The sequence below is a fragment of the Ranitomeya variabilis genome, chromosome 1 (genome assembly GCF_051348905.1).
Source record: "Ranitomeya variabilis isolate aRanVar5 chromosome 1, aRanVar5.hap1, whole genome shotgun sequence".
NCBI lineage: Eukaryota > Metazoa > Chordata > Amphibia > Anura > Dendrobatidae > Ranitomeya > Ranitomeya variabilis.
The window spans coordinates 910,728,882-910,753,439 of record NC_135232.1 but is presented as its reverse complement, the minus strand read 5'-3'; the positions used below and the strand labels follow the sequence as shown (position 1 = coordinate 910,753,439).

The window sequence follows — 24,558 nt, the reverse complement described above, 5'->3', positions numbered from 1 at the left end:
CAGCTCTCCATGGGAGATCGTTGTGGGACAATCGTTATTACATGGATTACTGTGGATCACAGAGTATATTGTTGGTTTATTATTTTAATATTTTTTACAGGTGATCGATGGCTTCGGGGACAAGATGATTGGTGAGTATGCCTCTGTTGTATGTGCTATATGTACTGTCAGTACTGTATATGTGTGTATGTGTTTTTGTTTTTTTTTACATTCAACACATTAGCCGGATGATGTGACTACTACTGTCCCATCATTGGCTAATGTGTCAATCACTGTCACTGTAGTAAGCTTAGCCGGATGGGACTTGTAGTCCCATCGGACGATGCCTGCAAACACACACACACAACTTCCCAAAGATCCCCACACACAGCGCCGCAGACCCCTGGACAGCCCAAAGACCCCCGGACAGCCCTGCAGACCACCATACAGCCCCACACAGCTCCGGATAGCCCGTAGACCCCAAGAACAGCCCCGCAGATGACTCAACAGACCTGCACAGCCCAGCAGACCCCCCAGACAGCCCCGCAGATTCCCCGGCAAACCCGCACAGCCCTGCAGACCTCTGGACAGCACCGCAGAGCCCCAGACAGCCCAGCAGATGCCCCGGCAGACTCACAAAGCATCGCAGACCCCCAGATAATGCCGCACAGTTCTGGACAGCGATGCACAGCCCGCAGACCCCAGCACCACCCACAGCACAGTCACTCTTGATGAGTGACCACTGTTTGAGGAGGCTGGGTCATGTCTGCTGATGATGTCATGTCAATTTCCAGAGTCAGGAAATTGAAATGGCGTAGGTGGATATTAGCAGCGGCTGCAGCCTGGGGGTCACGTGACCCAGACTCAGCCGCTGGCATATCACCTCTCACAGGCAGTATCGGCAACAGAAGATATTTACAAAATTCATTGAGGGCCCCGGGAGGATACATTGGGGGGTAATTGAAAATAGTGGACAACCCCTTTAAATGAAGTACAAACACTGGCTTCCTGCTCTCTCCCTAGCTTCATCCATGGCCATACCCACAACAGCCATGGTGGCCAAAAGAGGCGGCAGTCCCCCACGCTGGAATCTGGATGCTTAAAGTCCTTTTGGTGGGGCCCTTGCATATTCCTGGGGCCCATATTCCAGTCCTTACTTCAGGTCAACAGATCCTATTCCCCTCCTGGAGGTTGACAATGCCCTTGTTGATGTCTTTAGGTCCCGGGGCAACAGATTCTATCCCCTCCTGGGGTCTGGCAATGCCCCGACTTTTGCTGCACAACTGCCCAGGGCAAATGTGCCCGGGATACTCACAGGAAGCAGGAGCTCCCTGCTCTCTTGAGGCTGGAAGCCCAGCCCACAAAGTTAACCAATTCCTTTACCTAAGATAACATACATATAGGAACATTATAATGGCAAACACAGCACTTACAATGTTGTAATACAGGAATATTACATGTTAACACAGATACAAAAGGCAATAAAAATACAGACATTGCTACTAAACGGGTACACCATCCAGTTACCACACCAAGTGCACAGGACCACCATGTAGGAGAGAGGGAGAGCAATGGGGTCCTCCGCCACCTCGTTACATATACTAACAATGGGATAGGGTGGTGCACAGACTTTCGGTATTGTTTATTATTATCTGATGCCTATTTTATATTGCCATTTAGTATTAGCAAGAACTAAACCTTATGCTGAACAAGATCCTGGAAATGTCCCTGTTTTTTCACAGTGCTATGGTGTTAAACATGGAGTTAATTCTTATTGTTTCTTTTTCCAAGGTGAACGTACTTTTAAGTGTGATCACTGTGATGCTACATTTAAAAGAAAAGACACACTAAATGTCCATATACAAGTTGTACATGATGGCCATAAGAAGTACAAGTGTGATCTCTGTGACAAAGCTTTTGTGACTCCGTCAGTACTGAAGAGCCACAAAAAAGTAAGTCTTTAAAATCTCTTGCTTTCACAACAATTGATATGAATACGTGTGATGTATAAGTAAGTATAACTATCTGCTATTAAATCATTCACAGTTTAGTAATATGACTAGTGTTGAGCGATACCGTCCGATACTTGAAAGTATCGGTATCGGAAAGTATCGGCCGATACCGGCAAAGTATCGGATCTAATCCGATACCGATACCCGATACCAATACAAGTCAATGGGACTCAAGTATCGGACGGTATCCCTGATGGTTCCCAGGGTCTGAAGGAGAGGAAACTCTCCTTCAGGCCCTGGGATCCATATTACTGTGTAAAATAAAGAATTAAAATAAAAAATATTGCTATACTCACCTCTCCGACGCAGCCTGGACCTTACCGAGGGAACCGGGAGCCTTCTTTGCTTAAAATGCACGCGTTTACTGCCTTCCGTGACGTCACGGCTTGTGATTGGTCGTGTGCCACCCATGTGATGGCGACGCGACCAATCACAACAAGCCGTGACGTAATTTCAGGTGCTGAATGCCTAATTCTAGGCATTCAGGATTTGAAAATTACGTCACGGCTTGTGATTGGTCGCGTGCCGCCCATGTGACGGCGACGCGACCAATCACAACAAGCCGTGACGTAATTTCAGGTCCTGAATGCCTAATTCTAGGCATTCAGGATTTGAAAATTACGTCACGGCTTGTGATTGGTCGCGTCGCGGTCACATGGGCAGCACGCGACCAATCACAAGCCGTGACGTAATTTTCAAATTCTGAATGCCTAGAATTAGGCATTCAGGACCTGAAATTACATCACGGCTTGTTGTGATTGGTCGCGTCGCCGTCACATGGGCGGCACGCGACCAATCAGAAGCCGTGATGTCACGGAAGGCAGTAAACGCGCGCATTTTAAGCAAAGAAGGCTCCCGGTTCCCTCGGTAAGGTGCAGGCTGCGTCGGAGAGGTGAGTATAGCAATATTTTTTATTTTAATTCTTTAGTTTACACATTGATATTAATCCCGATACTGATTCCCGATATCACAAAAGTATCGGATCTCGGTATCGGAATTCCGATACCCGCAAGTATCGGCCGATACCCCATACTTGCGGTATCGGAATGCCCAACACTAAATATGACACTTTGGGGCAAATTTTATAAAAAACAAATTTTCATACGATGTTTTATTCTAAATCTGTTTTATCTAAATTTCTAATCTTTTTATAAGGCTTTCCTATTCTTTTTGCAATTATCATTCATGTTTACAAATTAAGTTCCTCCCGAGCAACTTCATGGGATCTAGAGGTCCAAACTAGGAATGATTTGTTTCCAAGGGAGTAAGGTAGTTCCCATGATCATGGGAGAATTGAGTCATGTATCAATGGCATTGTTCGAGAAAACATATTTTAATATAATTGTCCATAAATGTTTCATCTTAATCAACATACAAAATTGTAAACATGTATACAATTGCAAGAGAAAATAAATGAGAACTTTGGAATTGCCTGCAGGGATAAAAAGTAGGTCAACCACCATATTTAATAAATAGTAGGTTGTTTCCTCTTAGCAGCAACCATCTTCAAAAGATATTGTGTGTAGCAACTAGTGATGAGAGAACGTGCTCGCCACTACTCGTTACTCAACTGAGTATCACTTTACTCGGTGTACCCGGCGACCTCTGAGCATTTCCGGGATTATTCGGCAAGAGCTCGGGTCTCCTCCCTGCAATCTTGGTGCGCTTTAGAGCGCCAAAGACAATGCAGGGATTGGCTGTCATGCACTGTAATACCGCAGCCATCTTTGTTGTGGTATTACAGTGATTGGCTGGCCACACAGCATCATCAGGTCTATAAGAGACCTGACGCTGCCCTGCTCGGCGCATTCAGCTCCGGACTCAGCTAGTGTAGGGAGAGCTGATGCTGAGACAGGGTTAGATTAATTCTTTTATTAGTTAGTGTGGGTCTACCATCACAGAATCCACAAATCTAGATAAACCAACAGTTCTTTTTAGGGGTTAATTAGGGGGTAAATTGATTGCAGTGCTAGGTAGGCAGTTGAGTCTATGTGCGCATATCCACGTCAGTGCAAGGCATGCAGGCACTGTATGTGAGTATACAGATCTCACTGCATACATCAAGAGGGTCCATTACTGTCTGCTGCTACCTATTTTATAAATACCTAGCTGCAGGTATCTGTGGCTAGGAAAAAAATTTTTGGCCACCTGAATCCTGCTAATTTGATTACAAAGCAATTCAGATCCCCATTTTTTTCTACATTTATTTGCTTGGTCACACTGAAGACCACAGCCAGGTCATTTTTGTACAACAGTGTGAAAATCTAGCAATTTAAATCTGCTTTTTTTTGTCCCAGTCATCAGGCCTTTCTTTTTGTACTGTAGTATTTTTTGGAGTGTCGTAAAACATTTTGCTGGCCAAAAAATATTTATCTACAGTTCTTATATTTATCACTGAGTTTTGTACGCCACACGCATCGCATATCATTGCGCTAAATATTTTACAATTTTAGTACTCGAACATTTTTTTTTTTAGTGTCATAGCCTACTTATTGACACAATTTTTGTGGGCCCCCAAAAATCCAGGCCACATATTTAACAGTGTTCTATATCCATCAGACACCAAATCTATCTGTGCTCTACCAATTGTTGCTTTTCAGGCCTACATTCCACTTTTTTGGCTGTCCGCTACCCTATTTTGGGGTAAAAAAATAAAAAAAACTCCAGGCCACATATGAAGAGTGTGATATCTCCGTCACACTTCTGGTCTATCTGTGCTCTCCAAATAGTTGCTTTTCAGGCCTATATTCCACTTTTTGGGATGTCTGCTACCCTAGGCCTATACTATTTTGGGGTAAAAAATAAAAAAATACAGGCCACGTATTGAACAGTCTATTATCTCCGTCAGATTCTGGTCTATCTGTGCTCTTCAAATAGTTGTTTTTCAGGCCTACATTCCACTTTTTGGGCTGTCTGCTACCCTAGGTCTATACACTATTTTGGGGTGAAAAAATTAAAAAACTCCAGCCCACATTTTGAAGAGTGTGATATCTCCATCAGACTCCTGGTCTATCTGTGCTCTACAAATAGTTGCTTTTCAGGCCTACATTCCACTTTTTTGGCTGTCTGCTACCCTAGCTCAAAACACTATTTGGTGTAAAAAATAAAAAATACCGGCCACATAATGAACAGTCTGGTATCTCTGTGACACGCCTCATCTATCTGTTGCCTACAGTACAAATTGTGTCAATAGATTAGAGTTGAGACTTGCATTCACCTTTTTGTTAAAATGGGCAAGGCGCATGGCAAGAGACGGGGAAGTGGACTTGATGGTGATGGTGCATGCAGAGATCAAGGCCGTGGGCAAGCTGAAATGCGCCACAAACACCCACATATTCTCGCAACAGATTCCTGTCAGAATTCATAGGGTACGGCAGAACAGCATTCTTGACACCAGAGCAGCATGAAAAGGTAGTTAGTTGGATGGCGGATAATGCTTTCAGGAACTTTGCCACCACCACCAGCATGCTGTCTTCCACATGGTCAAGTCTAAGTAGCCTTGACTCTGGACCGCATATTCCTCATCCTGATCCTCTTTCCTCCCACCATGCTGAGTGCCCTGAGACAACTGATCCATCACTTGGACACTCCGAAGATTTGTTCACTTTTCCATTTATCGATTTGGCCTCTCTCCCGGTCCACTTGAAGCGAGGCAAGATGAGATTCCATGTAGTGATGGCAAAACATTTGAGCAGCCATGGTCACATGAAGGCAATGGTGTTAACGTGTCACAAGAGGTGGACAATGATGAGACACAATTGCCAGAAAATCAGGAGAAGGACCAGGGTGTGGAAGTGGAAGAAGGAGTGGTGGATGATAAAGTAACTGACCCAACCAAGGCAGGAGGACATGTAGAGCGAGGACAACAGCACACATGGGAATGAAGGCATAGCACCCCAACAGGCAGGAAGACGCAATATGGTGTCTGCAGAAAGAAGGCAGGCAACCATTCCACGCAACACCAACATGATGGAAGTTGCCAGTCAAACTGTAAGGTCTTCACGAGTCTGGTTGTTTTTTAAAGACTATGCCGATAATCCCAAACAGGCCATTTGCAACACCTGCCATGCCTGCAGCAAAACTACCATCCTGACCACCATCAGCATGATCAGGCACATGGCAGCAAAGCACCCAACTTTGTCCACGGTGCATCTGAAGATGCCTCCTGCCCTGCGCCTGCCATTACCCAGACTCAAATAGCACCATCATTGAGCACGTCCACGTAATTGTCCCAGGGCAGCCTTCAGTTGTACATACTACAGTTATTGGTCCGCTTGCATGGAAGTACGCCTCCAACGCCCCTTAGGCCACAGTACTAAATTCAGAAATTTCTCATCTGCTTGCACTCGAAATGTTGCCTTTTAGGCTTGTGGAGATGAAAGCTTTCCACAACCTGATGGCGGCGGCCATCCCAAGGTACTCAGTCCCCAGCCACCACTATTTCTCCCGGTGGGCCATCCTGGCACTACCCAAGGACGTGTCCCACAACATTAGCCGTGCCGTCAACAATGCTGTTACTGGGAAAGTCCACCTAACCATGGACACATGGACAAGTGCTTGTGAGCAGGGACGGTACATCTCGCTGACGGCACACTGGGTTAACATAGTGGAAGCCGGGACCCAGTCGGACCTTGGGATGGTGCACGTCCTCCCAACCCTGAGGATTGTGGGCCCTACATCAATCAAGGTTGCCCCCACAGTCTACAGATCCTGCACCTCCTCTTTCACCTCAGCTTCAGCCTCCATCTCTGAAAGTAGCACATCGGTCACAAGCTGGAAGCACTGCAGCACTGCCTCAGCCAAGCACCAACAGGCAGTTCTGAAGCTAATCTGCTTAGGGGACAAACCACACTATGCAGAAGTACACCAACTGTGTGACCATTTTAGAAAGTCAGCTACAGCTTCAGCTGCCCTTGCTGTGCTTCATCAGCGTTTGCAGTTTCCGGCTCACTGACAGGTGTGTGATGTCCCCAAGCATTGGAATTCTACACTGCATATGCTGAAAAGGATTTTTTAGCAGAAAAGTACAGTTGTTGACTATCAGCATCAACAAGGCCATCGATATTCAGTTCAGATTCCACACATAAGACCTCAGGAGTGGACATGGATGTCAGACATCTGTACCATCCTCCAAAACTTTGAGGAGTCCACCAAGATGGTAAGCGGCGATGATGCCATAATTAGCATCACCATCCCACTTCTCTGCATTCTGGAAAGCTCTCTGCTCACAATTAAAGAGAATGCATTGCAGGTGGAGCACGAGGACATGGAGCAAGAAACCATGCAGGGTGATTACACACAGCCCAGCCTCATGTCATCCCAATGTGTATTGGTTGACAATGAGGAAGAGGAGGAGGAAGAAGAACAGGAGCTACTTTCATGAGGTATAGATGGTACTACAAGCAAAACGGGTCATACTGTCTGTTCAGCATGGTTGGCCTGAGTACAGGGACGAGGTCACTTATCCTGTTGTTGAGGACACGGAAGGCTTTCCTGTTACCAGTCTGGTATGCATGGCTGACTTTATGTTGCGCTGCCTTTCCCATGACCCTCGCATTGTAAAAATTTTGGATGAAACTCATTACAGGGTAGTAACACTTTTAGACCCACGCTACAAGCAGAATTTTCAATCTCTTGTTCCAGAGATAGACAGGTGTACTAAAATGATGTAGTACCAGAGCGCCATTGTTGTGGAATTATTAAAAAAATTCCCTTCTGAAAACGCTGGTGGCAGATGTCACAGTGTGTTGGATAACCAAGGAGTACAGGTGAGACAGACACAACTCCAATCCAGCAGTGGCAGAGCTACACTGAAAAAGTTCTGGGACAGTTTTCTCAAACCCTCCCATCGCCCTGGCCGGAATGCGTGGGGTAGTGTCACAAGGAATGGAATGTATGTGACGATGGTGAGGGAGTACCTTGCTGATCTTACCAAAGTCCTTCGTGATTCCTTTGTACCTTTTAATTATTGGTATCCAAGCTGGACACGTGGCATGAACTGGCTCTCTACACTTTGGAGGTCCTCGCCTGCCCTGCCGTTAGCGTTTTGTCAGAGCGGGTTTTTAGTGCCTCTGGTGGAATTACAACAGATAAGCGCATTCACCTGTCAAATGAAAATGTGAACAGGCCGACTCTTATAAAAATGAACGAGGGATGGATTGGGCAAGACTTCTCTACACCACCAAATGAAAGTGAATCATAACCTCCAATACAGTGTCTTTTTGGGAGGTATATTCCCATGCACCTTTTCACACCCACACATGGGTTTTTCATGTCCTCTTCCTCCTTCTCATCCTCATCATCCACCACCACTTGAACGCCATGGTGAACATGTTCTGTGATGCTACAGCCAGTCTATTTTTTTTCAAGGGTGTCTATGAGGCCCGTAATTTATTTTTTTTTAAATGTACCCCCATGAGGAAATGTTTGTCAGCCCATGCACTTAGTGTATGGGCATTTCAAGTATAGGAGACCTGCTCCTTTAAATTGGGAAAACATTCATAGGAGGACATCCTCCACATTTCTTCAGACACCATTAGAACATTAGGCTGAACGTATTCTGTGATGCAACAGTCGCTCTAATTTTTGGCAAGGGTGTTTATGATGCCCATAAAGAATTTAAAAAAAAATAAGAAGACCCCCAGGGGGAAATGTTTGTCAGCCCTTACACTTAGTGTATGGGCATTACAAGTATAGGAGACCCGCTTCTTTAAATTGGGAAAACATTCATAGGAGGACATCCTCCACGTCTTTTCAGACACCACCACTAGAACACGAGCATGAACGTATCCCATGATGCTACAGCCACTCTAGTTTTTTACAAGAGTGTATGATGGCCGCAAACAAGATTTTTTTTTTAAATTTACCCCCCCCATGGGGAAATGTTTGTCAGCCCATGTAGTTAGTGTATGGGCATTCCAAGTATAGGAGAAGCGCTCCTTTGTATTGTGAAAATTGTTTTGAGAACCTCCTCCACGTTTCTTCCACGGGGTATTGTGGTACGTGCAAATTACGACCAGGCCTTGAATTCACTTCATGGACAAAATTTATGGTAATCATTAAAAAAAATGGAAACTTTTTTTTCATGTGGCCATCCAGTACGTGGTTTCAAAGGGTTATTGGAGTGCATGTAACATTGGTGCATGGCAGGTCTTGCCTTAAATGCATAAGCAAACAGTATGGGAGACACACTTTTTTCTAATGGGAAAAATTTTGTCCTGAGGCCCTCAAGTATGTCTGCTGAAACAGTTATGGGAGTGCATGTAACATTGGTGCAGGCCAGGCCTTGCATTCAATGCATAAGCAAACCGTATGGGAGACACACTATATTCTAATGAGAACAATTTTGTCATGATGCCCTCAAGTACGTCTGCTGAAAGGGTTACTGGGGTGCATGTAACATTGATGCAGGCAAGGCCTTACATTAAATGCATAAGCAAACAGTATGGGATACACAATTTCTTCCAATGGCAACAATTTTGTCATGAGGCCCTCAAGTACGTCTGCTGAAACAGTTACTGTGGTGTATGTAACATTGATGCAGGGCAGGCCTTGCATTCAGTGCATAAGCAAACAGTATGGGAGACACACTTTTTTCTAATGGGAGCAGTTTTGTCATTAGGCCCTCAAGTACACTTGCTGAGACAGTTATTGGACTGCATGTAACTTGGTGCAGGCCAGGCCTTGCATTCATTGCAACATTTTTTCAGGAGGCCCTCATGTACGTCTTGTGAAAGGGCTATTAACCCCTTAAGCCCCGAGGGTGGTTTGCACGTTAATGACCGGGCCAATTTTTACAATTCTGACCACTGTCCCTTTATGAGGTTATAACTCTGGAACGCTTCAACGGATCTTGGCGATTCTGACATTGTTTTCTCGTGACATATTGTACTTCATGTTAGTGGTAAAATTTCTTCGATATAACTTGCGTTTATTTGTGAAAAAAACGAATATTTGGCGAAAATTTTGAAAATTTCGCAATTTTCCAACTTTGAATTTTTATGCCCTTAAATCACAGACATATGTCACACAAAATACTTAATAAATAACATTTCCCACATGTCTACTTTACATCAGCACAATTTTGGAACCAAAATTTTTTTTTGTGACGGAGTTATAAGGGTTAAAAGTTGACCAGCAATTTCTCATTTTTACAACACCATTTTTTTTTAGGGACCACATCTCATTTGAAGTCATTTTGACGGGTCTATATGATAGAAAATACCCAAGTGTGACACCATTCTAAAAACTGCACCCCTCAAGGTACTCAAAACCACTTTCAAGAAGTTTATTAACCCTTCAGGTGTTTCACAGGAATTTTTGGAATGTTTAAATAAAAATTAACATTTAACTTTTTTTCACACAAAATTTATTTCAGCTCCAATTTGTTTTATTTTACCAAGGGTAACAGGAGAAAATAGACCCCAAAAGTTGTTGTACAATTTGTCCTGAGTACGCTGATACCCCATATGTGGGGGTAAACCACAGTTTGGGCGCATGGCAGAGCTTGGAAGCAAAGGAGCGCCATTTGACTTTTCAATGCAAAATTGACTGGAATTGAGATGGGACGCCATGTTGCATTTGGAGAGCCCCTGATGTGCCTAAACATTGAAACCCCTAACAAGTGACACCATTTTGGAAAGTAGACCCCCTAAGGAACTTATCTAGATGTGTGGTGAGCACTTTGACCCAACAAGTGCTTTACAGAAGTTTATAATGCAGAGCCGTAAAAATAAAAAATCATATTTTTTCATAAAAATGATCTTTTCACCCCCAATTTTTTATTTTCCCAAGGGTGAGAGAAGAAATTAGACCCCAAAAATTGTTGTGCAATTTGTCCTGAGTACGCTGATACCCCATATGTGGGTGTAAACCATTGTTTGGGCGCAGGGCAGAGCTCGGAAGGGAAGGAGCGCCATTTGACTTTTCAATGCAAAATTGACTGGAATTGAGATGGGACGCCATGTTGCATTTAGAGAGCCCTTGATGTGCCTAAACATTGAAACCCCTAACAAGTGACACCATTTTGGAAAGTAGACCCCCTGAGGAACTTATCTAGATGTGTGGTGAGCACTTTGACCCAACAAGTGCTTCACAGAAGTTTATAATGCAGAGCCGTAAAAATAAAAAATCATATTTTTTCACAAAAATGATCTTTTCACCCCCATTTTTTTATTTCCCCAAGGGTAAGAGAAGAAATTAGACCACAAAAGTTGTTGTGCAATTTGTCCTGAGTACGACGATACCCCATATGTGGGTGTAAACCATTGTTTGGGCGCATAGCAGAGCTCAGAAGGGAAGAAGCGCTATTTTACTTTTCAATGCAAAATTGACTGGAATTAAGATGGGATGCCATGTTGCGTTTGGAGAGCCCCTGATGTGCCTAAACATTAAACCCCCCCACAAGTGACACCATTTTGGAAAGTAGACCCCCTAAGGAACTTATCTAGATGTGTTTTGAGAGCTTTGAACCCCCAAGTGTTTCACTACAGTTTATAACGCAGAGCCGTGAAAATAATTTTTTTTTTTTTTTCACAAAAATGAAATTTAGCCCCCAGTTTTGTATTTTCACAAGGGTATCAGGATAAATTGGACCCTAAAAGTTGTTGTCCAATTTGTCCTGAGTACGCTGATACCCCCTATGTGGGGGGGAACCACTGTTTGGGCGCATGACAGAGCTCAGAAGGGAAGGAGCGCCATTTGGAATGCAGACTTAAATGGATTGGTCTGCAGGCGTCACGTTGCATTTGCAGAGCCCCTGATGTACCCAAACAGTACAAACCCCCCACAAGTGACCCCATATTGGAAACTAGACCCCCCAAGGAACTTATCTAGATGTGTTGTGAGAACTTTGAACCCCCAAGTGTTTCATTACAGTTTATAACGCAGAGCCGTGAAAATAAAAATTATTTTTTTTTTCACAAAAATGATTTTTTAGCCCCCAGTTTTGTATTTTCACAAGGGTATCAGGATAAATTGGACCCTAAAAGTTGTTGTCCAATTTGTCCTGAGTACGCTGATACCCCCTATGTGGGGGGGAACCACTGTTTGGGCGCATGACAGAGCTCGGAAGGGAAGGAGCGCCATTTGGAATGCAGACTTAAATGGATTGGTCTGCAGGCGTCACGTTGCATTTGCAGAGCCCCTGATGTACCCAAATAGTACAAACCCCCCACAAGTGACCCCATATTGGAAACTAGACCTCCCAAGGAACTTATCTAGATGTGTTGTGAGAACTTTGAACCCCCAAGTGTTTCACTACAGTTTACAACGCAGAGCCGTGAAAATAAAACATATTTTTTTTCCCACAAAAATGATTTTTAGCCCCCCAAATTTTTATTTTCCCAAGGATAACAAGAGAACTTGGACCCCAGAAGTTGTTGTTCAATTTGTCCCTAGTACGCTGATACCCCATATGTTGGGGTAAACCCCTTTTTGGACGCACGGGAGAGCTCGGAAGGGAAGGAGCACTGTTTTACTTTTTCAACGCAGAATTGGCTGGAATTGAGATTGGACGCCATGTCGCGTTTGGAGAGCCCCTGATGTGCCTGAACAGTGGAAACTCCCCAATTCTACCTGAAACCCTACCCCTAACCTCACCCCTAACCGTTTACTGAACATTTTCTGACAGTCATAAGTGCCACGTATATAAGTGCCACGTATGTAAGTGCCACGTATGTAAGTGCCACGTATTTAAGTGCCACGTATTTAAGTGCCACGATATTTCAGTGCCACGTATTTCAGTGCCACGTATTTCAGTGCCACGTATTTCAGTGCCACGTATTTCAGTGCCACGTATTTCAGGCACTGAAAAATACGTGGCACGTAAATACGTGGCACGTAAATACGTGGCACGTAAATACGTGGCACGTAAATACGTGGCACGTAAATACGTGGCACTTAAATACGTGGCACTTAAATACGTGGCACGTAAATACGTGGCACGTAAATACGTGGCACTTAAATACGTGGCACTTAAATACGTGGCACTTAAATACGTGGCACTTAAATACGTGGCACTTAAATACGTGGCACTTATATACGTGGCACTTATATACGTGGCCACTGAAATATCGTGGCACTTATATACGTATATAAACGTATATTTCAGTGCCACGTATTTCAGTGCCACGTATTTTAGGTTAGGGGTAGGGTTAGGGTTTTTTGTTTTTTTCTTGTTTTCTTGTGTTTTTCTATAAAAACGCATGCGTTTTACCGCGTTTACATGCATTTTTTCACACATGCGGTTTTTTTAAAAAACGCATGCAGATAAAAACGCAAGTGTGAAACCAGACTAAAAGACGCTTTTTATAGCAAAAAAGTTTTTGCGTCTCCACATTTTGAGACCTATAATTTTTCCACATTTTGGTCCACAGAGTCATGTGAGGTCTTGTTTTTTGCGGGACGAGTTGACGTTTTTATTGGTAACATTTTCGGACACGTGACCATTTTTTATCACTTTTTATTCCGATTTTTGTGAGGCAGAATAACCAAAAACCAGCTATTCATGAATTTCTTTTGGGAGAGGCGTTTATACCGTTCTGCGCTTGGTAAAATTGATAAAGCAGTTTTATTCGTCGGGTCAGTACGATTACAGCGATACCTCATTTATATCATTTTTTTATGTTTTGACGCTTTTATACGATAAAAACTATTTTATAGAAAAAATAATTATTTTGGTATCGCTTTATTCTCAGGACTATAACTTTTTTATTTTTTTGCTGATGATGCTGTATGGCGGCTCGTTTTTTGCGGGACAAGATGACGTTTTCAGCGGTAACATGGTTATTTATATCCGTCTTTTTGATCGCGTGTTATTCCACTTTTTGTTCGGCGGTATGGTAATAAAGCGTTTTTTGCCTCGTTTTTTTTTTTTTTTTCTTACGGTGTTTACTGAAGGGGTTAACTAGTGGGCCAGTTTTATAGGTTGGGTCGTTACAGACGCGGCGATACTAAATATGTGTACTTTTATTGTTTTTGTTTGGTTTTTTTAGATAAAGAAATGTATTTATGGGAATAATATTTTTTTTTTTTATTATTATTATTATTTATTTAGGAATTTTTTTTATTTTTTTTTACACATGTGGAAATTTTTTTTTTTACTTTTTTACTTTGTCCCAGGGGGGGACATCACAGATCGCTGATCTCACAGTGTGCACAGCACTCTGTGAGATCTCCGATCTCACTTACAGCCGTGCAGGCTGCAGCTTTCATCTGCAGCCTGCTCCGACCCGGAAGTGCTCCCTGCAGGACCCGGATACAGCCCCTCGGCCATTTTGGATCCGGGGCCTGCAGGGAGAAGACGTTCGGTACGAGGTGAGTACATCACCTTGTACCGATCGTCTCAGGGAAGCCCGCAGGGAGCCCCCTCCCTGCGCGATGCTTCCCTGTACCGCCGGTACACCGCGATCATGTTTGATCGCGGTGTGCCGGGGGTTAATGTGCCGGGGGCGGTCCGTGACCGCTCCTGGCACATAGTGCCGGATGTCAGCTGCGATATGCAGCCGACACCCGGCCGCGATCGGCCGCGCTCCCCCCGTGAGCGCGGCCGATCGCGTATGACGTACTATACCGTCACCGGGAATTAAGGCCCACCCCACCTCGACGGTATAGTACGTCATACGGGATTAAGGGGTTAAGGTGTGTCCAAATATTTGGCAGCCCAGCCACTCACTGCATAGGCAATAACAGTATAGGAGACCCACTGTTTAATAGCCCTTTAAGAAGATTAATGCTGCCTGATGCCCCTATTCATAAATTAAACAAAATGTGTCTGCCTACGTGTCACACAACACATGGCCAGGTAAGGTTGTTAAATTACCCAGTGAATGCATTTGTATTGGTTGAAAGCAATGCTAAAGTTGAAAAACGCATCAAAAACGCAGCGTGTGAAAATAGCCCATGTGGTGGAGGAACATTTTTGTTTAGGGTTAGTTATTTTGCTTAATATATGCAAGTCATGTTCCTTAACATGTTTCCCAACAAAATCCATTTTGGTTTAGTTTTTGTATATTTTTTGGTCGTCTGTTAAAATGGTGTGAAACTTTGACAACATTGTTTACAGCTGTGACCTAGGAGTCAGAAATGCTTCCAAGGACATTTGCCATGATGTTCCCGCGTCATTTTAGCAGTGTTTCCATCATTTTCAGATGTTTTTAGACCTTAAAAGGATCCCTGGGGGATATCATGGTAAAAAGGCTCGGGTCTCCCATAGAATTACATTGGGCTTGTTGTTCTGACCGAGTACTTGAGTATTACAAATTTTTTGACCCGAGCAACGAGCACCCGAGCATTTTAGAGCTCGCTCATCACTAGTAGCAACAAATAAAGTTTGCACAACATTTAGAATAAATTGAAGACCAATTGTCCTTGCAGTTGTTTTATTAGAGCTGCTTATTATTTCTAGGAAGCCTTGGGTGCGCATTTCCACGGGTCAGGCCACAGCATCTCAGTAGAGTTGAAATCAGGACTTTAACATGGCAATTGAAAAAGACAATTCTTTTTCAACAATTCTTTACTTGATTTACTTGTATGCTCTGACTCATTGTTTTACTGCAGTACCCAAATTCTCTTCAGCTAAAAGTCATGAACTGATGCCCTTACATTCTCCTGTAAAAATGTTTGATTCACCTTTGAGTTCTTTCCTTCAATGAACACATGGGCTGCAAAAAAGCAGTCCAGAGTAGAGATGAGCACATCTTTTAAAATTCAAATTTATTGACTGTACACTCTACAGAAAAGAGAGAGAGGGAGGACCCCGCTAATTATAAGAGCTTAAGGCCCCATCACACTTAGCGACGCTGCAGCGATACAGACAACGATGCTGATCGCTGCAGCGTCGCTGTTTAGTCGCTGTGTGGTCGCTGGGGAGCTGTCACACAGACAGCTCTCCAGCGACCAACGATGCCGAAGTCCCCGGGTAACCAGGGTAAACATCGGGTTACTAAGTGCAGGGCCGCGCTTAGTAACCCGATGTTTACCCTGGTTACCAGTGTAAAATGTAAAAAAACAAACAGTACATACTCACCTTCGCGTCCCCCGGCGTCCGCTTCCTGCACTGACTGAGCGCCGGCCCTAACAGCAGAGCGGTGACGTCACCTGTTGTGAATTCTGTTTGTGGGCTCCCCCGGTGGTGTTTTATGGTAGTGTCACTTATTTGCCTTCTTCTATCCTTGATCACCTGTTGACACCCATTAGGGGAGTTTCCTATTTAAGGCTGCTTGGCTGCTGGTCTGATGCCGGCCAACAATGTATCAGTAGCATTCTGTTGCATTCTCCTGCCTCAAGTTCCTGTTCAGCTAAGTTGAATTTTGTTTCTAGTTAATGCTATTTTTGTCCAGCTATTTGCAATGTGACTCTCTGTAGCTGGAAGCTCTCGTGGACTGAAATTGCCACTCCAGTGGCATGAGTTGTCACTGGAGTTTTAAAGTAATTTCAGGATGGTGTTTTTGAGTAGTGTTTTGAAGTTGACCGTGAAGTGACTCTTTCCTGTACTTCTGCTATCTAGTAAGCGGACCTCACTGTGCTAAATCTGCTGTTCATCCTACGTATGTCTTTTCCTCTTGACTCACCGTCAATATTTGTGGGGGGCTGCTATCTCCTTTTGGGGTTCATCTCTGGAGGTAAGGCAGGCCTGTATATTCCTCTGATAGGGGTAGTTAGATCTCCGGCAGGCGCGTGGTGTCTAGGGCATCGTAGGAAACACTCCCCGGCTACTTCCAGTGTCGTGTCAGGTTCAGGTCACGGTCACTTTAGTTCCCATCACCCGAGAGCTAGTCCGTTGTTATTTTGATTTCCCTGCCATTGGGAAAATCATAACAGTTTGGCCGGCCCCACATGTGTTAAAACTATGCACTAAAGCAGGAAAGGATATGAAAATGTTTTTTTTCCTTCTGTGTTTGGAAAGTGCACCTTAGTGCTTATTTGTACTCCTTGCTTAAACTGCAGTCTTCAGCCTTTTTTTTTTTTTCCTCTCCTCTTAATCTCTGAATGGCTTTGGTTACACCTGTTTGAATCATGGATCCACAGAGTTTGGTTGCAGGTCTGAATAGCCTGGCTACAAAGGTCCAGAACTTACAAGATTTTGTTATACGTGCTCCAATGTCTGAACCTAAGATCCCTATGCCTGAATTTTTTACCGGAGACAGATCCCGTTTTTTGAATTTCAGAGAGAATTGTAAATTGTTTTTGTCTCTGAAATCTCACTCTGCTGGTGATCCTGCGCAACAGGTTAAAATTGTTATTTCTCTATTGCGGGGTGACCCACAAAGTTGGGCATTTGCATTGTCGTCAGGGGATCCTGCGTTATTAAATGTAGATGCGTTTTTTCTGGCTTTGGGGTTGCTTTATGAAGAACCTAATTTAGAGATTTTGGCTGAGAAAGCCTTGATAGCTCTTTCCCAAGGGCAAGATGAAGCTGAGATATACTGCCAAAAATTTCGTAAATGGTCGGTGCTTACTAAATGGAATGAGTGCGCTCTAGCAGCTAATTTCAGAGAAGGTCTCTCTGATGCCGTGAAGGATGTCATGGTGGGGTTCCCTGTGCCTACAGGTCTGAATGATGCCATGAAATTGGCTATCCAGATTGATCGGCGTTTACGGGAGCGCAAATCTGTGCACCATATGGCGGTATCTTTTGAGCAAAAACCTGTGCACCATATGGCGGTATCTTCTGAGCAAAAACCTGTGCACCATATGGTGGTATCTTCTGAGCAAAAACCTGTGCATCATTTGGCGGTGACCTCTGAAAAGGCACCAGAGCATATGCAATGCGATAGTGTATTGTCTAGAGGCGAACGACAGAATTACAGGCGCAAAAATGGGTTGTGCTTTTATTGTGGAGATCCAGCTCATGTTATATCAGCATGCTCTAAACGCATAAAGAAGGTTGATAAAAAGGTTGATAAATCTTTTTCTATGGGTACCTTGCAGTCTAAATTTCTTTTGTCCGTGACATTGATTTGTACTTTATCATCTGTTACTGTGGATGCTTATGTGGATTCTGGCGCCGCTCTGAGTCTCATGGATTGGTCCTTTGCCAAGCATTGTGGGTTTGATTTGGAGCCTCTGGAGGTTTCTATTCCCTTAAAGGGTATTGATTCTACACCTTTGGCTAGCAATAAACCACAATATTGGACACAAGTGACTATGCATCTTTCCCCAGACCATCAGGAGATTATTCGTTTCCTTGTGTTATATAATCTACATGACGTATTAGTACTTGGATTACCATGGTTACAAATTCATAATCCAGTCTTGGACTGGAGATCAATGTCTGTGCTGAGCTGGGGATGTCGGGGGATTCATGGGGATGCTCCTTTGGTTCCCATTTCTTCATCTACTCCCTCTGAGATCCCAGCATTTCTGTCAGATTTTTATGATGTCTTTCAGGAGCCTAAGACTGATTCTCCTCCCCCTCACAGAGAGTGTGACTGCGCTATTGAGTTGATTCCCGGTAGTAAATTTCCTAAGGGTCGCTTGTTTAATTTGTCTGTACCTGAACATACTGCTATGCGGGAGTATATCAGAGAATCTTTGGAAAAGGGTCATATTCGCCCCTCTTTGTCTCCACTGGGGGCAGGGTTTTTCTTTGTGGGTAAAAAGGATGGTTCATTGAGACCTTGTATCGACTATCGACTTCTGAATAAGATTACAGTTAAATACCAGTACCCGTTACCTTTACTGACTGATCTTTTTGCTCGCATAAAGGGGGCGAAGTGGTTCACTAAGATCGATCTACGTGGTGCGTATAATTTGGTGCGGATTAAGCAGGGGGATGAGTGGAAGACCGCATTTAATACGCCTGAAGGCCATTTTGAGTATTTGGTAATGCCTTTCGGTCTCGCGAATGCCCCTTCCGTTTTTCAGTCCTTTATGCACGATATTTTCCGTGAATATCTGGATAAATTTATGATTGTGTATTTGGATGATATTTTGATTTTTTTCGGAGGATTGGGAATCTCATGTTCAACAGGTCAGGAGAGTTTTTCAGGTTTTACGAGCTAATTCTCTATTTGTGAAGGGCTCAAAGTGTATTTTTGGGGTTCAGAGAATTTCCTTTTTGGGATATATTTTTTCCCCTTCATCTATGGAGATGGACCCTGTTAAGGTTCAGGCTATTTGTGATTGGGTACAACCTACTTCTCTAAAGAGTCTTCAGAAATTCTTGGGATTTGCTAATTTCTATCGCCGATTCATAGCGGGTTTTTCTGCCATTGCTAAACCTTTGACTGATTTGACCAAGAAGGGTGCTGATGTTGCTAATTGGTCCTCTGCGGCTGTGGAGGCCTTTTGGGAGCTTAAGCGCCGCTTTTCTTCTGCTCCTGTGTTGCGCCAGCCTGATGTTTCGCTCCCGTTCCAGGTTGAAGTAGATGCTTCCGAGATCGGAGCAGGTGCAGTTTTGTCGCAGAAAGGTCCTGACTGCTCAGTGATGAGACCATGTGCGTTTTTCTCTCGAAAGTTTTCGCCCGCTGAGCGAAATTATGATGTTGGAAATCGGGAGCTCTTGGCCATGAAGTGGGCATTTGAGGAGTGGCGTCATTGGCTTGAGGGTGCTAGACACCAGGTGGTGGTCTTGACTGACCACAAAAATCTAATTTATCTTGAGTCAGCCAGGCGTCTGAATCCTAGACAGGCGCGCTGGTCGTTGTTTTTCTCTCGATTTAACTTTGTGGTTTCATATCTGCCTGGGTCTAAGAATGTGAGGGCGGATGCCCTCTCTAGGAGTTTTGAGCCTGACTCGCCTGGTGATTCCGAACCTACTGGCATCCTGAAGGATTGGGTGATATTGTCAGCTGTCTCCCCAGACCTGCGGCGCTCTTTGCAGGAGTTTCAGGTGGATAGGCCTGATCGCTGTCCACCTGGTAGACTGTTTGTCCCTGATGACTGGACCAGTAGAGTTATTTCGGAGGTTCACTCTTCCGCGTTGGCAGGTCATCCTGGAATTTTTGGCACCAGGGATCTGGTGTCTAGGTCCTTCTGGTGGCCTTCCTTGTCTCGAGATGTACGTATTTTTGTGCAGTCTTGTGATGTTTGTGCTCGGGCTAAGCCCTGCTGTTCCCGGGCCAGCGGGTTGTTGTTGCCCTTGCCTATTCCTAAGAGGCCTTGGACGCACATCTCTATGGACTTTATTTCTGACCTTCCTGTTTCTCGTAGGATGTCCGTCATCTGGGTGGTGTGTGACCGTTTTTCCAAGATGGTTCACTTGGTACCTTTGCCCAAATTGCCCTCCTCCTCTGAGCTGGTCCCTCTATTTTTTCAGAATGTTGTGCGTTTGCATGGTATTCCTGAGAATATAGTGTCTGACAGGGGTACTCAGTTTGTGTCTAGATTTTGGCGGGCGTTCTGTGCCAGGATGGGCATCGACTTGTCTTTTTCGTCTGCATTCCATCCTCAGACTAATGGCCAGACTGAGCGTACTAATCAGACCTTGGAGAATTACTTGAGGTGTTTTGTGTCCGCTGATCAGGACGATTGGCTTGATTTTTTGCCATTGGCAGAGTTTGCCCTTAACAATCGGGCCAGTTCTGCCACTTTGGTTTCTCCATTTTTTTGTAATTCAGGGTTTCACCCTCGCTTTTCATCCGGTCAATTGGAGTCTTCGGATTGTCCTGGAGTAGATGCTGTGGTTGATAGAATGCATCAGATTTGGGGACAGGTTGTGGACAATCTGAAGTTGTCCCAGGAGAAGACTCAACAGTTCACTAATCGTCATCGGCGTGTCGGTCCTCGTCTTTTTGTTGGGGACCTGGTTTGGTTGTCTTCTCGATTTGTTCCTATGAAGGTCTCGTCTCCTAAGTTTAAGCCTCGGTTTATCGGCCCTTATAGGATTCTGGAGGTTCTCAATCCTGTGTCCTTTCGTTTGGACCTCCCAGCATCTTTTACTATTCATAATGTTTTTCATCGGTCATTGTTGCGGAGGTATGAGGTGCCGGTTGTTCCGTCTGCTGATCCTCCTGCTCCTGTGCTGGTTGAGGGTGAGTTGGAGTATGTGGTGGAAAAGATCTTGGACTCCCGTGTTTCCAGACGGAAACTTCAGTATCTGGTTAAGTGGAAAGGCTATGGTCAGAAGGATAATTCTTGGGTGACAGCATCTGATGTTCATGCTCCTGATTTGGTTCGTGCATTTCATAGTGCTCATCCAGATCGCCCTGGTGGTTCTGGTGAGGGTTCGGTGCCCCCTCCTTAAGGGGGGGGTACTGTTGTGAATTCTGTTTGTGGGCTCCCCCGGTGGTGTTTTATGGTAGTGTCACTTATTTGCCTTCTTCTATCCTTGATCACCTGTTGACACCCATTAGGGGAGTTTCCTATTTAAGGCTGCTTGGCTGCTGGTCTGATGCCGGCCAACAATGTATCAGTAGCATTCTGTTGCATTCTCCTGCCTCAAGTTCCTGTTCAGCTAAGTTGAATTTTGTTTCTAGTTTATGCTATTTTTGTCCAGCTATTTGCAATGTGACTCTCTGTAGCTGGAAGCTCTCGTGGACTGAAATTGCCACTCCAGTGGCATGAGTTGTCACTGGAGTTTTAAAGTAATTTCAGGATGGTGTTTTTGAGTAGTGTTTTGAAGTTGACCGTGAAGTGACTCTTTCCTGTACTTCTGCTATCTAGTAAGCGGACCTCACTGTGCTAAATCTGCTGTTCATCCTACGTATGTCTTTTCCTCTTGACTCACCGTCAATATTTGTGGGGGGCTGCTATCTCCTTTTGGGGTTCATCTCTGGAGGTAAGGCAGGCCTGTATATTCCTCTGATAGGGGTAGTTAGATCTCCGGCAGGCGCGTGGTGTCTAGGGCATCATAGGAAACACTCCCCGGCTACTTCCAGTGTCGTGTCAGGTTCAGGTCACGGTCACTTTAGTTCCCATCACCCGAGAGCTAGTCCGTTGTTATTTTGATTTCCCTGCCATTGGGAAAATCATAACAGTCACCGCTGTGATCTGCTTTCACTTTACGGCCAGCAGTCAGTCAGTGCAGGAAGCAGACGGCAAGGGACCTGACGGACACCGGAATGTGAGTATGTACTGTTTGGTTTTTTTTACATTTACGATGGTAACCAGGGTAAACATCGGGTTACTAAGTGCGACCCTGCGCTTAGTAACCCGATGTTTACCCTGGTTACCAGTGAAGACATCGCTGAATCCGTGTCACACACACCGATTCAGCGATGTCAGCGGGACCTCAACGATCAAAAAAAGGTCCAGGCCATTCCGACACGACCAGCGATCTCACAGCAGGGGCCTGGTCGCTGCTACGTGTCAAACATAGCGAGTTCGCTACTGAGGTCGCTGTTGCGTCACAAAACTTGTGACTCAGCAGCGATCTCGCTAGCGACCTCGCTTAGTGTGACGGGGGCTTTACACTTTACAGAAGGGAGCGAGTGAGAGAACATTGCTTATCTTAAGAGCTTATCCACTACAATTTAGAGAGATAATGACCACCCTACTGACCATAAAAGCTTACACTCTTCAGGAGAGAGAGATTTGCCCAGTGATTCTAGAGATAGAGACAATTTTGCCATACAAACTGAGCTCCGCTTGGGACAGCTGATATGTGATGGATCAGATACTGACCACCACTATGCAAGTTGTGATAAGCTGTTTGATGTCATAGCTGCAGGCCAACATGGGCCCGTGTGGCAAAGCAAAATTACATTAGGCTGCTCCCTGAAATTTCAGTACTGTGTATTAAATGGGGCCAGGCATTTTTTTTCCTTGAACTATGAATCAAATCTCAAAATGGTCGAATTTGCTCAAAACCTTGAATTTCAGGACATTTTACTCAAACTCAATCCTCTGCAAATTGACCTGCTCATCTCTAGCCCCAAACAATGTTTCCTTCATCATACTTCACAGTTCGGATTAGGTTTTGTTCTTTTTATACAGTTTGACAAAGTCACTGGTAAAGTACTGGAGGGGAGATATGTGTCACTATGCTTAATAACGTCAGTGATGTAAAACCCAGCGTATTTTTCCTCCATCACACTACGTTCTCTGAGGTTTAAGCTAAGTTGCATAATGGGCTGTTTTTTATGTGGACATCCATAGAGTGGGTGGGATGGTGTCCACCTTATCTCGACCCATAGAGCCGGCACCCCCGTGTGCTGACAGGACCTGATGTCACAGTCATGTGATCAGTCACATGGAGGAGGAGTGACATGGTCTGGGGCTTAAATAGCTGGGCTCCAGAGGCAGTCTTTGTTCAACCAGGCTGGAGAGAGGATTCTCCAGTGGCTTGTGTCATGAGCAGGAAAGACTGAACTTGTGGTGCTGAAGAGCATGCAGCTCCCCACAAATGTATGGACTGTGTACAGCATTTTTGTTTTCTTTGTTGTTTTGCTGTTTTTCCCAGAGGGCTGTGTTTATTTTCCCAGCTTGGTTAATGCTGTTTTCAATAAACTGAACACGTTATTAAAGAGGCAGTGTTCCGTTCCTACCTTTTTGTCAAGCCGAGTGAGCTGTGCTACCACTGCAGTATTCTTTTTTCCTCCAAACATAGTATTGTGCATTTGTGCTAAAAAAAAATCATTTTTTGTCTAAATTGTCTGTAAAATACGTTTCCATAAGTATTATAGAACATCCAGGTTGTTTCAGGTAAATTTAAAGGGATTGTCCCATGAACAAAGTACATTTTAATTATCTTACCTTAAAATAAAAATAAATTCCGCAATTGGATGTGTGAAAAAAATATGCTCCTGTCCCGTGATAATCTTACAAATGTGCCCTTGTGTAATGGTTGCGTCTCACCGTGGAGGAACACGGTCAGATATACCACATCTCCTGGGCAGGGCAGGAAGCAAAAGATATTATACAGACATTATAGCATTGGATCGCAGCGGATTATTTCTGTGAGGAAAAACAAGTTTTTAAACAGGCAGGGAAATATTTTTCCTTACAGAAACCAGCACCTGCAATCCCATCCTGTCTGTATACTCTTTTGTTCTCCTCTGCCAGGAACTGTGGTATGATCAGACCATGTTCCTGCACGGTCAGACACAGCCATTGCACAATACACATACTGTATATAAGATTATCTCAGCACAGGAACATTTTTTTTACTCATTCAATTGTGAAAATTATTTTTATTCTAAGATATATTGATTAAAGTGTACTTTTTGGGACAAGCCCTTTAAGAGGCATTTACACCGCATGATAATCATGAGCAAATCTTGTTAAAAACAAGTAAGTGGTGCTTATTATCAGCGTAAAGTTCACAGAAATCTGGATAATCTGCTTAAAAAGAGGAAAAACTGCACTCACCAATCATCAATGCTTTTATTAAAGGGAACCTGACAGCTTATACATGCTGCCCGATCTACGTGCAATATGTGTCAGATGCTGGCTGCATGATTTCAGCCATATATGGATAAATTTGCAGCGTTTCACAGAAAATCATAGTTTAAATGCTGCCAGGGGGCCAAGTTGCATGGGAGATTAGTTGGACAGGTGGTCTCCAGCTGCTCACCGCCAGTCCACTTCGGTCATAGGTGTTCTATTAACACATGAAGGGAGAGAGCTGTCGCTCCAGGGGATCGGTCGAGGGTGAAGTCGCCGAGGACAGCCTGTCCGACTAGTC

The 24,558-nt window shown here is 44.3% G+C and overlaps 1 protein-coding gene across 1 annotated transcript in view; it reads left to right on the top strand.

The window, feature by feature from the left end:
• PRDM5 (PR/SET domain 5) overlaps positions 1 to 24,558 on the top strand; it is a 522,790-nt gene that overhangs the window by 289,576 nt on the left and 208,656 nt on the right. The window contains exon 14 of the mRNA XM_077279028.1: positions 1,771 to 1,931. Coding sequence (XP_077135143.1) covers positions 1,771 to 1,931 — 161 coding nt within the window. The remainder of the gene's footprint in view (positions 1 to 1,770; positions 1,932 to 24,558) is intronic.